Source organism: Mchenga conophoros, linkage group LG9 (genome assembly GCF_057382185.1).
Source record: "Mchenga conophoros isolate Kocher_MC1m ecotype Shallow Benthic linkage group LG9, M_conophoros_male_GT1.1, whole genome shotgun sequence".
Lineage (NCBI taxonomy): Eukaryota > Metazoa > Chordata > Actinopteri > Cichliformes > Cichlidae > Mchenga > Mchenga conophoros.
Window position 1 is genome coordinate 20,783,641 of NC_140534.1, and position 18,042 is coordinate 20,801,682.

General features: G+C 41.3%; 1 protein-coding gene across 4 annotated transcripts in view; it reads right to left on the reverse strand.

Annotated features, from left to right (window-relative positions):
* The window catches only part of scrib (scribble planar cell polarity protein), an 80,085-nt gene that overhangs the window by 40,481 nt on the left and 21,562 nt on the right, over positions 1-18,042 (reverse strand). For all 4 annotated transcript variants that reach the window (XM_085286872.1, XM_085286874.1, XM_085286876.1 and 1 more), the window contains exons 2-4: positions 7,967-8,084; positions 2,161-2,239; positions 1,501-1,590 (exon numbers count right to left, since the gene is read on the reverse strand). In XM_085286872.1, coding sequence (XP_085142998.1) covers positions 1,501-1,590; positions 2,161-2,239; positions 7,967-8,084 — 287 coding nt within the window. The remainder of the gene's footprint in view (positions 1-1,500; positions 1,591-2,160; positions 2,240-7,966; positions 8,085-18,042) is intronic.

The window sequence follows — 18,042 nt, forward strand, 5'->3', positions numbered from 1 at the left end:
GGTTACAGTTTTTGCAACCTTTAAGCACTTAGGTTCTCAATCTTACGCCTGTGAATTGTCACTAAAGTGTGCACAGCGACTGCTGCACCCTCTGCTTTTGGCACAAAATAAGGAAATCTGATGCCAAAGACAGATATCAGTAGAGATGTGTGAGGCGCCTCAAATCTTAAAAAAAACAAAACTGTGCAAGTCCAAATATAAAAGATATGAAGACTCATTACTTTGCTGAAACATCAGGATTTCTTTCCTCCTTCTTTTGTTTAGAAATGGATCATTAAGCTGGCTTTACGGTAGAATATAGGCAATATTTTAATGATAAAAATGTCCGAGTCTACTTTTCCTACAACTTTTTACAGTGTTTTGTTCTTCATCTCGTTACCCAATTGTCCCAATTCTAATTACTACCACTGTAATGTTTTGCAGTGAACCATGGCTAGCATTGCTTTAACAAGATTTATAACTGCAGAAGCCTTGAGGTGGATGGTTTATGCTCAAAGAGTATTCATGTATAATAAATTAACCTCTCTGTCATTTTAGTCAGTAAAACTGTTTGGTCGCCTTAGGGCCTAAATGGATCATAGTAAGAATGCGCTGTATTTAACGTCAAATTAAAGCGTGTCAGTAAAGTGTACATGTCTGGCCCCTCGTGGGATTGTCATTTTCCAACATGGAAACACTTTCTCTGCCTGTGCGAAGCCAGTTCGGCCTGACTTCTGAGAACTGGTCCCACATTGCAGCAGGTCTGAGAACTAAATGTGATACAGCAAAATTTGGGGTAATATTGTAAGAAAGTAATTGTGAACAGATCCTTCAGGCTTCAGTCATTTCTTGGGGAACCCTTCCTGTTGCCACTGACATGGCCCCGGTTCATCCTGAACACAAGAATATTTGGCTTTGGTTTCAATTTAGTTTAGTCTCTCCAGGCTTGTAATAATACTATAACTATTGTGATCTTTTAAGTTCGGTTTCATTTTTTTTTTGCATAAAATTAATTTTTCTTCATCTAATAACCAGCAATGGCAGAAAAATGCGCACTTACATGAAGTACAGTAACACAGCACTCACTGTCAACTATTGGCGCAACCAATCATGCATACATTCACAGCCACCCCTCATTCCCAAAAGCCAATTTTAAGCCAGGAAATACCCTGATCTGTGGTTCCAACTTTCCATTCATGAGTTTTTTTGTGCTTTGCCAACTACCAGCTTGTTGGCACCGGTTGTTCTTCAGTAAAAAAGGAATGAACCTGGCTCTAGATTAGGCACCGGCATCGGCACAGTGCTGGAAAGAGGACAAAGGGGCCTTTCACGACGTCCCAGACCAGGAGCAAGGTTTTTCATTTACAATGAGATAAAAGATAGCCAATGCTCCCACTTGCGTCAGTGTTGCTTTTATTTTTTTCTTAATCTAACCAAGAGGAAAAACTGAAAAAATAAACAAAAACAATCCTTTTAACTTATCAGATTGTCTTCTATGAGCCATAATGAGCGTGTACATACTTTCCAATGTCGTTGGGCAACATCTGTAATGACACATCATTGAGGGCCAGGTGAGCGAGCGCTCGGAGTTGAGTGAAACCATCCGGCAATCTGAGGCAGAGAGAAAGAGGAAAATGGTGTCTGTTAGATTTTAATGGCAACAGCCAACTCACACACTGACTACTAGCCCTCCACATCTGTTAAAGAAATCAGGATCAAAGTTTCTGCCAGCTGTTCAATCACTTTTCCATAGTAGGAGCGGAGAGATATTGATGACAGGGGGTAAGAAGATGATGAAGGTGAACGGGGCTATAATGGGAATTAACTGGTATCCTGGTTAAGCCAAGCGGTAGTAAGCACGCAAAACAATGATCAGCTCCAGACATGTGTTCATTTACTGTTCCTAATCCTTACTTAGCAGTGAAATGAGGGTCACACTCCACAAACTCGATATACTGTTTACATGCACACACACGAACAACTACAATATTTAAAAGTTCAGTTCACTGCACACTTAGCAAAGTAATTAGAGCAAAGAAAATGACACTCGCGCTTCATTTCGTCTGTCAAAACAGTGTTGCCCCCACAACTCTGCTCTCGTTACTGTATCTGGGAATACCCCGTTCTTATATTTTCCCCACAATGATCATAAAAAATGATGGGCTGTTGAAATGCACTTACCTGGAGAGGGGGTTTCCACTGAAGTCTGCAATCTCCAAGGCCCTGCAAAACTTAATGCTCTCTGGGATCTCAGAAATATCTGCAGGAGAAAAAGAGAAGAAGGAGGAGGAGTCAGCGTTGTGGATGCACAGATGTGGATCGTGAAACGAGCTGATGCTATAGAGCGAATGATTTTAAAAAGTTCCTCATAACCACAACCAGATGCCAAAGAGCAGAGAAGTCAGAGAAAAGAAAATGAGAGAAAAATGAGACGTCAAAGTGTAGCAGTACATCTTGATTTTCTCAGGGATGCACTGATTGTGAAGATCTAGGCCAATAGTGGTGATTAAAGACACATGTACATATGTGTTTCAGCTAATTCACGTGATTTTTGTTCTTATTAATGACCATTTAGAGTCAGGAACCAAATAATTATTCATTATGAAATAATATCTATCCTTTTTCAAAATCTTGCAGCTCTTCATCGCATGAGCTTTGAAAATTTAGTACAAAATTAATTTAACCAGCTCATTCAACAGGGCTGATATCAGTGCCAGTTCTAATAGTGTGGTATAATTTTAATATTTACATTAGCATTTTGTTTTCATGTTCCTTTTTCAATTCAATTTAGTTTCATTAGGTTTCAAAACTACATTTGCTTGTTTCAGTTTTTAGTCATGTTTTATTGCTTAATATTTAGCCTTTATTCTTTTATTAAAGTTTTTATGATTTTGATATAATAAGCACTTGTCAAAGGAAACACCTTTTCAACGCAAGTGACTTATGTTTACACAGAGATCTCAGTCTCAAGAAAATCACAAACACTTCTTATGGTGGCAAAAATAACCAAATGAACATAAATTAAAACTAAGGTGAGCACACAATACCATATCAGTTATGGTTCAGTCACACTAAAAGACCTCTTTGTGGCTAGGGTAAAAATCTGTGGTTGTCCAAAGACTGCATTTAACGTTTGAGATTGTGTCTAAGGAGTTGCGGTGACCAACTGGTTGCCCACAGGTTGAGTGTGCGACACCCACGAGCAGATTCTGGGCGAACACTTTTGATACACAGGTGTTTGCGATCGTCTTCAGACTAACTGCAATCACTCATAGATTGCTGAGGGTTTGCAAATGATTTTTGTCTAATTCATAAACGCAGACAGGTCAGCAGCGTGGTGTAATCAATCCGAGCCAGTCTCCGCCAATCAGTGCAACTTGTCTGGGACATCTCTGTGTGATTGAGACTTTGGTCAGCTGATTGAAACTGGTGTATTCTTATTATATTCCTATATAAAAACAAGACTGCCGGGTGCCTTTTTTGAATTAGTTTCAAACCTATGACATTCTGGCAAGACTGTAAGACGTAACTATGAGTTTTTGTGTGTGCAGAGAGCAACAGATTTGCAGTTTTCACCAGTTTATTACACTTACTCGCCATATTGAACAATTTACATGTAACTGCCGAGTTGGTCCCATTTAATCGCAGACTGACTCTTTCTTTCATTTTATCTGTCCAAACACACCAGCTCTGAAGAAGGCAACTGACTGTGCATGGCCACATCAGTTACATTTGATACATACATCTGAATCTAACTGCATTACATTTCCTGAGTATAAAGACAGAGAGCATTGTGTAATACTATGAAAACCACACCCCCAACAAGGGGAAACAATCAACATGCAACTATGGGCTGAAACACTAACAAAACGCCTTAAGCTGACTGAAAACATTAAGTCAGAGGATTATTTTAGTAGCCTATGTTTAGTACAATACAGTCAGTGGAAAGCCACAAACTTTTTCCCCTGGGGTGTGGGTGGGTAGGTGGGACTTGATTGCAGCCCGTCTCTCTAGTAAAATTCATGGCTAAAGATAAAGAAGGAATTAAAGACAGACAAAATTATATAAAATAAAGTTGTAGCCAGATGGTGTGCACGCTTCTATTGCTGTATATAGACCTAAGGTATTATAGATCTAAGGGATTAGGCAAAAAGTGAAAAAAATGAGTAAATAATAGTAGTTTTATGATTAAAACAATGCTTCTTCGTGTAAATACTATGTTCAACAGATGCCAAAAAGCATGACATGTTTCATACCAACACAGAGCATGTCCACCTTCGGAGTCGACGTGTGCAGCAAACTGGCTGTTCAGTTATGAGTCATCAAACAGACTCTTCACAGTTTAAATGTGAATGAAAGCGAGCCGTTCACCTGCTCCCATCCACCTGCTCCCATCCACCTGCTCCCATCCACCCGAGGTCTTACACAGCTGACCACCTCTGTCGATACCTGCAGCAAGACTCCATCAATAGTTGTTTTAAGTAGAGCTGGGCGATACGAGATTTTTTCATATCACGATATGTTTTTTTCATTTCAGGCGATAACGATATCTATCACGATATAAGCCAAATAACTATATTTGTAAGATTTAAATGTGCCGTTGCTCACAAGTAAAATGTGAAATAATCAGCAGCTTGTTTTTATTTAAATATTTATTTCCCATAATAAGTTCAACAGGGTAGATGTACTTAAGGAACATGAGACTTTTTCAGATAAATAAAGGCAAATATTGCAAACTACACACAAGGCAGCCGCTAAAGCGTTTAAGTTTCAAAATAGAACAAACGAAACAGACTAAATTGTCAATTCCACTTAGAAACAAAATATTAATTCTAAAAATAAATCTTAGTTTGTTTTACAGAAGAACAGACAAAACTGACTAACTTTTGTCAATATCAAATAAACTGAGAACTAAAAGGAAATTCTCAATCTCTCCTTGTTGTATAGCTGAGCTTTTCAAACAGTTTTAACAGTTACTTTAGTCTGACAAAAGCCGAATGACGAATTAGCGCTTCCAGTCAGAGACTGAGGCTACGTCCACACGTACACGGGTATTTTTGAAAACGGAGATTTTCCGTTTTCGTTTTAAAAAATAATCCCGTCCACACATAAAGGCAGAAATGAAGGAAAACGCTGCTATGAACATGCCAAAGCAGCAGGTGGCGCTAGATTCCTAACCGTGCCGAAATGTTGGCCAATCAGAAGTCTAGAAGCCTCGGTGGGAAAAAGTAAACAAAGCTGGGGCATAGAAGCAGAACCGAGTCGTATGTGTGGAGGGACAGTAACTGTGTGTATATGTAAGCATTTAAACACTGCAGAGAGTAGAATTAACAGTAACAGTATTGTAGAAATTCATTTCACCGAAACAATAACGTGGCGCACAGTGTGACGCATGCACCAGTTTATTGTATTTCCAGACTTGCTTTCGGCACAATTTACAGTGCACGCTACTCTGTTTTTTGTCAGACTTGAAATAGCCGAAATACCTTCACACTACGGAACTTCTATGGCTCTTCCGTTCGACAATCTCTCCGGCATTGGAACCATCATCTGTTTTCTCTTCGGTCACGCTCGGTTGATTTTTCTAGTCGGCACACTCATTTCCTCCATTACGCGCTGGCTCCATTACCCGCTGGCTGCTTCCCAAACAAACACACGTGCGGCTTGGCACTTGTGCTGTACGTAACAAGTCACGCTACGTGACGCTGCGGCTGTGATTGGTTCGGCTCTGCGCTACTTAGTTTGGATTGGCTGACCTTTTTTTTTTTTTTTTTTTTTTTTTTTTTGAGGACAAGAGCGGCGAGGTCTATCGCGATAGCTTAATTTCTCTATCGAGTAAAAGTTATATCGCGATACATATCGTTATCGTTCTATCGCCCAGCTCTAGTTTTAAGGTTTCAGTTACTAAACCTTTTGCAGATTTGTTGTCGTAAGCTAAAATATAAGTCTACTAATAACTATGCTGTGATATTATAAACTAAGTTAGAAGTATATAATCATATTAATTTTGGGGCCAATGATTAAAACTTTACATGGGACGAGCAGAAAGTCTCATCTCCTGGACACTGTAGTTGCCTGGCACCCTGAGAGTACGTCACAGCCCTGCTGAAATTAGTCCTATCCAGAAGGCAGGTCAACGACGCCACCTTACCTTGATATTAAGAGGTAGCAAAATAGTTTGTACAGTGCCAAACAGCTTAAATGTTTACTTTACTCTTGGTTGCTTAGTCTAGTGCACATATAAAAAGGCAGGGGAGGAAATATGACCTAGTGGCATCATTGCAAAGTGTATTTTCACTACTGGATGCTGCAGGTGCACACTCAGAAATCCCTACAGAGCCAAGCAGCCAATCACATTTATCTGGCTCAGCACTGTCCTGCAGCAGGAGTGGGGAAGCAGACAGGCAGACAGATGGGAAAGGCCCTCACAGGCCACTGCACACTGCCTCCCCCAGCACTTGATGCAGTGTGTAGCAGGGCAGATGTCTCCTATCTAACACAGAGACCTTTCTGCCACTACCACGGCGTTTGTGTATGTGAAGTATTCAAGGACGTGGAAAGGGCAAGATATTTGTGCGCATTACAGCAGAAAATAATATCGCTGGGCAAACTCAGATGTGGGTTTCACCTTACCTTTCTGACCGAGGGCAGAATCAGCAGTTTGATTTGGATGGTTTTGTCATTTAGGCGTACATTTATAGATGGCTATCTGAATCTGGCACAGAGGGCTAGCTAATATTTAACTGATCTGACCATGCTCTCCTTACACTGGGGTGCAAAAATTTGTTTCCACTGCATGCTGCAGGTATTGCAGTGACAACGAAAGACTGCTGTCAACCTGAAGCAAACTTAAAGATGTAAAATGCAAATATAAAGATCATAGAAAACTACTCCAGCAATTAATCTGCATACAGGCAGGTTTCATTTCTAAAATCTTCATCATGGTGTTAAATAAAGTGATGGTTTATGGGAGAAGCTGAAGCTTCATGTCTAACCTTGTGGAACAGGTGATTTGATAAAGTGCTACTACTGGCTTTTTACCCTCACTGGTTTTATTATGATTATTATGATTAGAGTAACAAGGGCTGCTGTTGTGAAGTCTAGAAAAGTGTTTTCTTTGACTTCACCTGGGTTCGCCGTCTCAGGCACAGAGGCAGCTCCTCACAGCTCACTGTGTGTGTCAGAGAAACGAGGCTTCGGCACGAGGCTGGACCGCTGATATGAAAAATAGATGTTTCTGGGCTTTAACCTTGTATTCTTTTTATTTCTACACATAGTTGTGGTACGTTTTACCGTAGTCATGCATCGATTTTTAGTCACCGTTGCGAATGAAGCACTTGTGCTGTCTGGCCATGAACAGCGTTGGCTTCATGTTGTCTTTCAACCCCAATAAGACTAACCGCTTTATTTCACTAATCTCATACACCCTGACCCCAATTTTATAACATAAAGCTTAACTTAACTGAAGCCAATGTGACCCCTGCATCAGTACTTTCTGCATGTATAAAGAGCACACATCGTGTCATACTCTGGAAGCTACATTCAGTGACGGGTAAAAACTGTCAGTCCCATTGATATGAAGATGAGTTTAGTTGTTTAAAACCATCAGATTTGGACCTTTTAAGTCAAAGTCACTTCATTTAATGTGAAAATAAGTGGGTGGCAGCATAAAAAGATAAATGTTTGTTAGAGAGGGGTTTCACGGGTGAACACAACTGTCACTGGTGGAAACTTCATTACAAAGTTGGCCAATGAACTTGCCCAATATGCAGTTCTTACTGGTCCTGGGCGATCAAGACACTGGTTATGTCCTCCTGAGTCCTTTTACTTCATAATGTTTTCTATACTTTGCTAAACAGTGGTGACTTTATTGTTTTATGCTGTAAACTAAAGTCACTATCCCCATATGAGGACATACTTTTAAAAAAAATGTGTCAAAGGGTGGTTTTATGAGAGTTATGACAGATGGTTCGCAGTGAGCTTGTACCGTTCCTGGAGATGTCCAGTTCCACCAGTTGCATGAAGTTAGCCACCTCAGGCGGGAGTCTCTGGATCTCATTGTCGCTCAGGCCGAGTTTCCGGAGGTTCAGTAGTCTGAAGAAAGGCTGTAAACACACATTAAACAACATTAGTCAGAATAACTCTTTCAATCAGGCTCAATGCACAAGCAGCAGGATGATAGCATTTGAGAATTAATGATCAAAAAAATCTCATGATTTCAGTCCCTGGATTAACTGATGTACTAGTTGTTTCAGCTTTATTAATGTTCCTTTTTAGACCAGGAGTAGTAAGAGCAATGCGATCTCACATAAAATTAAGAGCTGAAGATGGTCCACATGCAGCCTCAGGCATATCCACAATTTAGTTATGATTACAGGGCGCAATTAATGATTCCTTTCCTTATTGATTAATTCTACTGATTATATCAACAGCAAACTTGAAACAAGGTCAAAGGTCTGGCAGCAATCCCAAAAATAATACTGCCTCTCTTCAAGGAAGTGTTAACCTTCCCTGAAGGACGGTAATAAAAATATTTTCCAACCAGTTTTTGTTATTATTATCAAATTACAGGAAAATGCAGAAACTTCTGTAAAATAAGGTAACACAGACTCTTTAATTTAACTATACCCCCACAACGGCACATTATGAGAAAGGAAAAACCGTGTGTGGTGATACAAAACAAAAGATAAGCAGATTAGTGTTTTTGTGGCACAAAAATTGACACACAAGATAAGTAAATGACTCCAACAAACACCTAATAGATAAATTAGTTCATTGTTTTGGTCAAAAGTCCTACAAACGATTTCAGTTGTGTTTCTCAAGTGTTGTTGACATTCCTCTCTGCCCAACCATAAATTCAACATGAAACATCCTTTATGTGCAAAAGAGGGCAGCATCTAAACAACTGGTTTAAAAAAGGGGGGGGGGGATTAAAATCCATCCTTATATTCTCCCAAAAAAAAAAAAATAAATTCCTCCACACCATGGCAACGGCAGCCAAACAAAGTGGCTTTCGTTCGCAGAGCTGGGAAGAGTGCTGCGGCTGTGGCCGTGCCAAGTGCTTTCACAAGAGCCCGGTTGTTGGAGAGGAGAGCGTTCAGAAACATTCCTCCGCCAGCCGCACTGTGTGCGTGTCATCTGCTGCTCAGATGGACAGACAAGACAAGCTGGCGAGGAGCAGCAAGAGTAACAGGACAGAACTATGCAGTTATTAACCCCTCAATCAGACCCGGATTGTACTGCCCACAGAGGATCCACTGTCCACCCTGTCAACAGTCCCATCAACTGCTCGGACAGGGAGGAACAGCCTTCAGGAACTTGCAGACTAAAGCATTCTGGAAAAGGAATTTGTATAAAGTTATTCTTCGGGTTGTTTTTCTGAACATAGAGTGCCCTCACGTCCGCAAGCTTGGAGCCTCGACCTTAATTCAAATTAAACCTCAAGCCATCAGCAGCATCTTCTGCTGAAAACAACTTTTGTGTTTCAATCACCAATGATTCGTTTACTAAACTGAAAAATCCAAACAATTTCTAAGCTCTTCCTCCTCCACTGTGGATTAAAGATTTTAAAAAACCTGCTTACGCTACAGCTTCCGAACCGTTGCATAAATATGAAATAAATCAGATAGCGCCAAATCTTCTTTCATGTGTATTATGAGGATTTTGTCTGACATAAGGGTAAAAACAAACATCCCGAGAGAAAGCTCTGTGTTTAAGCTTGTGTTCAGCTCCACTGGTTTCCTCAATGACAGACATTTCCTGATAACTAGCGATGCGTTTCGTTTGGCAGGGGTTAAAAGGCATTTATACCCCAAAAATTTGGCTCGTCTTTTGCTGGCAGCGCAATGACGGGCTCGCCGGTACTTTCCAAAATTCTGATTGGAAGTTCCCCACCTGATGGCGAGTGAAATGGGAGGAGAACATAAACAGAGAAAATAAACAGAGAGTGGGCGTTGGCTCATTGAGGAGCAGGTGAGAGGGATCAAATGGCAGAAACGAGAAACAGGAGCTGAGAGGTGATCATGTGAACAGGTAACCATGTGCAGGAGCCAGGTGGGAACCAGCCTCTGGGAGGGGAGGAGGAAACCTTACTGGGCAGAACAGGAAAAACTTAAAGATGAAAAACCCCTCAGGGTGGTGTTAGAACCCCCACACTTGAACCAGAGTTTTTAAGCTCCTGGAGGGAGACGACACTACGACTACTAGTTACAGGGAGCTTTTTTCTGCACACTTGTTACCCAGAATTTGATCAATAAGGAGAGCGTAAGTGCCAACACTCCAACGCCCTCCTGTTTTGCCATTACTCCCAGCAAACTCCTGGAATTTGCATTGGTCTCAGTGTTTATTTTGAATAATTGGAACACACGCATCAACAGGTCTCGTGCATTTACCTCACATTACCTAAGTTACCAGATGAATCCAGTCTACATACACAGTCCATACCCTCCGTGCAATATTACCCCATCTGTCACTGCAACCACATCAGGGTGAATAACTAAATAAAATGTTGTAAACAAAAACAAGAACAAGAACAACAATAAAATCTGCTCTTGAATGCATCTAATTTCAGAACGGCTAATAAATGTCAGCTCCCTCAATGAGACCCGGGTCTGATGTCTTTGACGCTTCCACCATGACTGATCTATTTTCAAATCAAACACTGGAAAACAAGCAGTGTCATACTGGTCAATGGGTCATCAGGAATTACAAGTTGTGTACCCACACTGTTGTCTCTTCAGCGCAGCGTGGCAGTCTGTTCAGTCACTTCAGTGGGATTTGCAGGACTGCAAATATGTACGTGACGGTAACTATTTCTGGAGCGAGATGACACACTGGTGACAACGAGACCAGTGTGATGCTTTTCTTTTACGACTTTGCAACCAGAGTGTTTTAATGAGGCTCCGACAAGAGCTGTTTGTACAAGGAAGAGAGCGAAGCTGTGAACAGGAGGATGTTTTACTGCATAGCAGCAGGGAGTGAAGGGGGCAGACCACAGGCGTCAGCAGAGGGCAGTGTGGCAGTGCGGGGTGTCAGAACACTTATAGTAATGTGCAGCATATCAGTCAATACAGCCCACTTTCAAGTTTCACTTGTGCCTACAGAAAAACATTCAAACTAGAAACAGTAGCCAAGCCCTAGAAAAGCAGACGGTTAAATATTTGTTTGATCAGGACGTCTCGTTCAGCAGACGGGCCAGTTTTTATTGGAGGCACGATGTCACAAACACAAAATAGAAGGTAACTGAAACAGGAACAGAAGGTAAGCTACACATGCTGGACTTCATCAGTTATGAAACAAACACATGGATGTGTTTAGGTTTAATTGACTTTGGATCAGCCTTAAAAAAATAAAAAATAAAAAATAAAACCTCTTGCCTCCCCCTTCACCTAAAACCTGAAGGCGAGGTTCCTCTCTGTCATGGTTTGTTTTGTTTTTCCCTTTTGTGGGTTTTATGCTTTGCATTTATATTTTTGCACCAACTTTGCACGTTTGGTCAGTGACCCAACTGCATGCAAGTTAGTTATGAGAATTGACACAGCTGCACAGATGCAGTTGGATTCTGGTAAGATTTCACTAGTGGGAGGACTGGGTCTGTTTAACTTGGGTGAAATGTTTTGTGTGCAGTGTGTACTTATTCAGGAAATTCCTCATTGTATAGAGTAAAATCAAGCCCGATCACCCTGCCTGCTATAGAGAGCAATGCATCTAACAAAAACAAACACTAAGCTAAAGGCATGCTACCTTTAAGTGCATGGAAGCTCCCTAGATGCTTCGTCCTGTTTAGGCTGCATTGCACTCAGACGAGGGCTATGTGCCTCAGGATGTGTTTGCACGCATGCTTGTTCATCACAGTCATCATTTAGGCATACCAAAGGAGATCCTGCTTTGTAGGTCTTTAACTCAGAGCACATGAGTATGCAGAGTATTATAGTCTTCAACACCGGTGTTGTTCGCACGGACTCTACATGGGCGAGTCACCCAGGATTATTTGGCAACTAATTTTAGCATTTTTAAATTTCACTTCTTTTTAAAGTTTTTAAAAGTTCAGTCCCAGCAAGTCAGTGCCCTGGTGGTCTTCTCTATCATTCAGCTGCTTCAGTGTCTTGTCCCAAACTGCACTCCACCATACTGCACTGCAAATGGCAACGATAGTCATTGTCCTCATCTGGAGGGCCACTCCAGCTACTGTCCAGGATGGTGGAGCTAATTAGTTTGATCCTTTATTTGTTCAGTCACAAAGTACTTGGCAAATAACTTCTTTGCAGGGGAAAAATAATTACATAATTTATTTAAGAAGGAATAGCCCCATTGCCACAGTGCCCTAAATCCACTGAAACACCTCACACTCCCAAGTTAAAGTCCTCTGCTTAACCCACGCACCACTGCACAGACTCTGTCTACACAGCTATGATGCGATCTGAGGAAACACCTGCAATTGGTGAAGTCTCCCATTCCAAGCTATATTTTCTAAATCCTGAGAGTCCAGGAGTCCACTTCACTCTCAGATCACTCCAATTACAACATGCTTAAAGGTTATTATGAATTTCTTTTGTCTAATACTGTCAAAAATGTGTTGCATATTCCAGCTTCAGAACTCCGGCTACAGTAGTAAGACTGTCTGGGCATTAAGGCAGCAGCCATGTGCACTGAAGAAGTCTTAAATCTACATGTATTTCTACATACACTGGAAATACATGTCAACCTCACTTAACTCCAATTAAAATGTGGCTACTTATACCATGAGGAAATCTGGGTGGACTGTACGTGCTTTGTATTAGTGACGTTCGACCGTTAGACCAGGCCTGATGTTTACAGAGGCTGCAGTGTTCCAATCAAGTGATTCCAGTTAGCTTTTAGTTTCCCTCCAATCCTGCCATCTGACTAGAGACGGAGCAAGCCAATCTACAAGCACGCACACAAAAACTTAATTCAACCTTCTTCTTCTTCTTTTTTTTTTTTAAAACAAAGGGTATTTGCACTGGATCAGGGAGAAACTTCAATCTAAAAAAAATGTCGGTTTGTTGACTAAAAGCTACTTTTTAAAAACATATTTCAAGAAATTAATTGTAATTCAGACTGAAGAAAAGTTAAGTAACAATCCAAGTCTTCAAAGCTGTGCTGAGGTCATTAAATTGGCTTCCAATTAGTTTTTGACTTAGTTCAAAACTTTATTATCAGTTTTTTACGCTCTGCGTGGTTGAGGACGTCAATATGTTCTTAAGCTATGAAGCAACTCGACCCATCAGCAACTCGACCCATCAGATTATCTGAACCCGGCCGCCTGGTTTTGAGCCCCTTTTTAATCTTCTGAATCCTGTTAAACTTATAACATTATGACTATTTAATTCAAAAATAAAAGCATACTTGTTTAGTCTTTCTGTAGCCAAGTTGCTGGTCTTAAGTAATCATTTTAATGTTTGCTTTTAATAACTCTCTTACTGAGTCTCTGTTTCTTTAATGGATTTAACTTTTACTTTCATTATTTTTACTACACTATTGTTCCTTTTGTGTTGTTTTTTTTCCATCAGTATGAAGCATTTTGCAAAAGTACTATACAGTGTAATGCTAAAGCTTTGTGGTAGCTCATTGTGCTTGATATACGAATAAACTTTTTCTGGCTTAGTTCTAACTAAAACAAAAACTATGCAACTGAACCCACTGGTTCAGGTCTTAGCTTGCTTTAAAAAAAGCACTTAATCAATGGATGCACATATGAAATCAACCCAAGTGTGCCAGAAAGAGGGAAATTACATACGGTCATTAAAATTCTCTTTAATGCACAACTGAAATTCCTATCCAAACATTCCTGGGCCCCCTAATCTCATGCCAAATCTGCCCTGTCAGCCTAGTCCTTATGTCCCCACTCTTCCAAACAGCCATTCCCTCTCAACACACAAACATACACACACACAATCGGGTGAGGGGCTCAAAGAGAAGGGAGGGGAAAGCCCATGCTTTTGTGCTTTCCTGAACTCTTTCAGTGTCCGGGGAAATAAAAAGCTGAGAGGATCTGGTTGACTGAGTAACTTGGTCGGTCACCCGAGAGAGGCTCATTACTGGACGCTTGTCTCTACAGACAGCGGTGGCCATTGTTGTGGTATAAACTCAGTCAGTACATGAGTGGCTACAGACAGAAGGCCGCTCCCTAGCTCTCGTCCTCCTCGTATGTGTAGAGCTATATGAAGCTAAAAGCACCAACACCAGCAGGATTTCAATCTCGGTCATTTCAAGGCCAGTGCTAATGGAGCACATGGAGCAATGTTTGGGCTACTCTGCAGGAGAAGGGGGAGGCGAGGCTTTGGCCAAAACTTCTACACATGAATGATGCCCTAACTGGTCTTTCTTCCCTCCGCCTTCCCACTGTTCCACCTCTCTGGGTTCCCTCCATTTTCCTTGGCAGAGGGACAAAGGCCAAACAGCCAGTCCCACACAGGGCTGTCAGTCACAGTCCAGCTCTAGCTGCTCTCCCCTCTTCCTCCGACCCAGCCTGGGGATTCCTTCATTGTCCGAGAGGGCACCACAGAGAAGAAGAGGAGGGGGTGAAGACTTTAAAGGAGAAAGTGCTGAAAGATAACAAAAGAAAGGAATGACTAAGAAGGATAGAGAAGGCGTGTGGGGAGAACAGCACAAGGAGAAAAGGAAGATTGTGTGCAAAGTGGAGAGGAGAGAGCCGAGAGAAAGGGGGTGACGGTGGATTATTAATGAAGAATGGAGGGTAAACAATAGAGCCCCACAGTGCTCCGGACAGCCTGCACAACTAAGTGGGACAAAGACTTCAGCTACTGACCAAAAACATAATTCCAACGAACTACAGACACGCATCCTTTATCTCACAAATGAGTAATGGTATTTATTATGCAGTTTAGACTAGTCCACTCCGGTCTAAACACAGTGTGGAGTTTAATGCTCCCAGTGGCCTCACCAGAAAACCCACACACGCATCAGCCAACAATACAACCATCCACCTACTCACAACTATAAACTATCATTCCACTTCCTTTGCTCTCACCCGCCATCTCCCACTTTGCGTGTCTGCGTGTGTGAGAGACTGAAGCAAAATACACAAACACACCAGCACTACGCTGCAAATTTCATCTATGAATGGTCATGTGCATTTCATTTAAGACGGTACATCTAATTCTATTAACTCTCACAGAATCTGCAGGAAGCACAGAGAAAAGCAGGCGCATGTATACATACGCCTTTGTTTGGCGTAATTTTAAAAACGGTCCACATATGCGCCTGAGTGTTTGTGCTCCACTTAAGTGGTACTTTGAGCCATGACTACCCTTATCCGGTTCCAGCAGCTCCCCCGGGAGGGCTGAAAAGGCCACACAGATAGAAGGGCGTGGTGACGGTGGTGTGGCTGACAGCATGACTGCCATCTACAGCGCTTACACCTGTCTAAGTGACTTTGATCAGTGTGGAGCGCAAACACAACTGAAAGCCAGGGCAAGACATACCTGAGCCTGTCGCCACTTACCAGCAGCTCTGCGTTAGTCATAAATAAACAGGTAAAAATTCCTCTCAATAAAAACTGCTTGGTCAATATAGTGACGGTATCTGGGATGTCCTGGATCAAATATACAAATAAGGCCAATAAATTTTTTCTTATTCGCATCAATGTTCATTCTTTTTTCTGTGCTGGGCCCATTAAAGCTGTTTAAACATTGCTGTAATCTGTATTTCATAATCTCTTATTTGTCTTGCATCTTATTTATGTGCTGTTGATTACTAACATGGAACAAACCTAGATTTACCCCCCCGCCCCTGTTTAATACAAAGGCCTGTAAAGCTGTGTAAAGGTCTCCATAGTCACTGTGGACTACCAACCATGCTGGGTGCTTAAGCCGTTTTCACACATCAACCCCAGATAATGCCATAATAATGAGATTGGGACATGGTTGCTCTTTCAGCAGAAGAAAGTTTGCCTCAGATGTGTTCTCCTTAGTGGAAACGCTCCTTTTGATTTAGAGGAGGGCGCTGCCTGGACAGAACAAGAAATGGCACCCACGCCCTCACCGTGAGCTCACATGACAATCACCTGTGTTATTATCACAAGGGAGCAATCGGACTCTGAACTAACATCAGGCAGCTTAAAGACGTCTGAATTGAGGACGTTTGCTCTCGCATGTGTAGTATCCAAAAGAAAACGATGTTTTCAGTCACAAATGCCAAATATTTATTATGTAATAAGAGCGTGATATGCTTCAAATTAAAAGCAGGCAATTTTAAAACTTTAAAATTATTTAAAATGTCTTTTTAAAAAGCTGCTCCTAGGCGTATTCTGTTCCACTTCATTTAAAGCTCAGCGGACACCAGGGAAGGTTTTGGCGATCAGTTTTCTAGGCATTTAATAAGAGAGAAAACAAAAATGGAGCTGCTTAGCCTCAAGATAAAAAAAATACAAGAGAAAACGAGTCAAAACCGAGCACAATTTAATGGTCAATGTTAAATACTGGCCGTAGAAAAAGGAGTATGTATTTCTATTTGAATCCGTTTCCAATTTTGACATGTGCAGCCGTCTTTCCTGGTGTCACACATCACCACAGTCAAGCGGCTGTATGTCACAGTTCCCCATTAAAAGTACAAATTTCAACTGCCCTGATTTTGACCTGGTTTGTTTACTTCTCATAGCAGAGAGAGTGACACTGCAGCCTCAGGTGACATTTTAACAGATTATCCTGTTTATTAATCCTTTAACAGGTTAAAAGGATGTTAAAAGATTTATTAATTTAAACTAACTACTATTTCTGGTGCCTGCCAACAAGGTCAGAAATATTTACTTGTCGCCTTTACTTTCTGAATCCTTAAGCTTTCTTTATAAATTCTGCAAGACCCCCAAACTACTAACTCTATGTCCCAAACTAATATCCTGGCATTGATAGTAATTTCTCTCTTCTTCCATCTGTCCTGTAGACAAAAAGTTCTGCTCCTTTTGCTGCCATGCTTTCTTCAGTGAGGACGAGTCAGCACAGACTCAGTGAGAGATGGACGGATGGGCGCAGCTGCCGGGGTTAGGGCTCGGAGGTAGTGCATGTACACAGTTTATGCAAGTGCGTTTCGTTGCGTGTATACAAGTAAAGTTGTGTATTTATGCTTTCTGAGTCACTGCTTCCTTTGCCTGTACAAACAGGAGGGAGCAGCTCAGGAGGAAAGAGGAACCCTCAACTGAAACAATGATCATGAGGCCCAACGTAAGAGCTCAACCCCTCAGCGTAGTAACTGCGCAGCCTGATGAGGTTTCTGCAAAGCTACTGTGAGTGCAAAGGATTCTCCACAGTTTACATGGTAATAAATAACAGTGACGACAGGAGCTTTCCCCCCTTTGCCTCTGGGGAGAGCGGTTCAGTTTTGCAGAGTTTACACAGGACTTATGTCTGTGAGGATTGGCCTGGAGAGGACCAAATGTTCAGCACTTAAGTTTCCTATTAGCCAGCTGTTTCTGCCATCTCATAGCATCAACTGGTAATCTGAGAAATCTGTCCGTATGTGTAGCTCAACAGCACTCTAACTTGACATTTGTATTGCTGGGGACATGCACAAGTACAGTGTAGTTTGACGTCGCAGGGATAAACTCTTCTCATACTTTAGCTAAAAGTCATTCTCTTTTCAGACCTCTGCGTGTATGAAAAAGACACGCACTCAGAGTTTGTTTGGCTATCTTTGTAAGCATATTCAATCGCAATAATGCATTCCTAAGCCTCTTACGCCCAAATTTAACCATTTCAACTAAGTCACAAAGCATATCATAAACCTTATTCTAACTATAAGCTAAACTATAAAGCAAGGTCTTAAACTTAAATATTAACAATATTAAAAAGACAGCATATGGCTTTCAGTGGTCACTGCCAACTCACTTGCCCACAGTTTGAAGTCAAGTCTATTCTTTTGCAAACCTACAAAGAAAAGATGTTCTTGTAGCTCACATGAAATACTTCCAAGCGGTTACCACTTTGCTATTTTCTGGATCCATGCTACATAAGCATGGCCTTGAATTGAACATACCAACCAACAGATCAGCAGATTTTTATTTAATCTCTTGTATTTTGTAATGTTTGG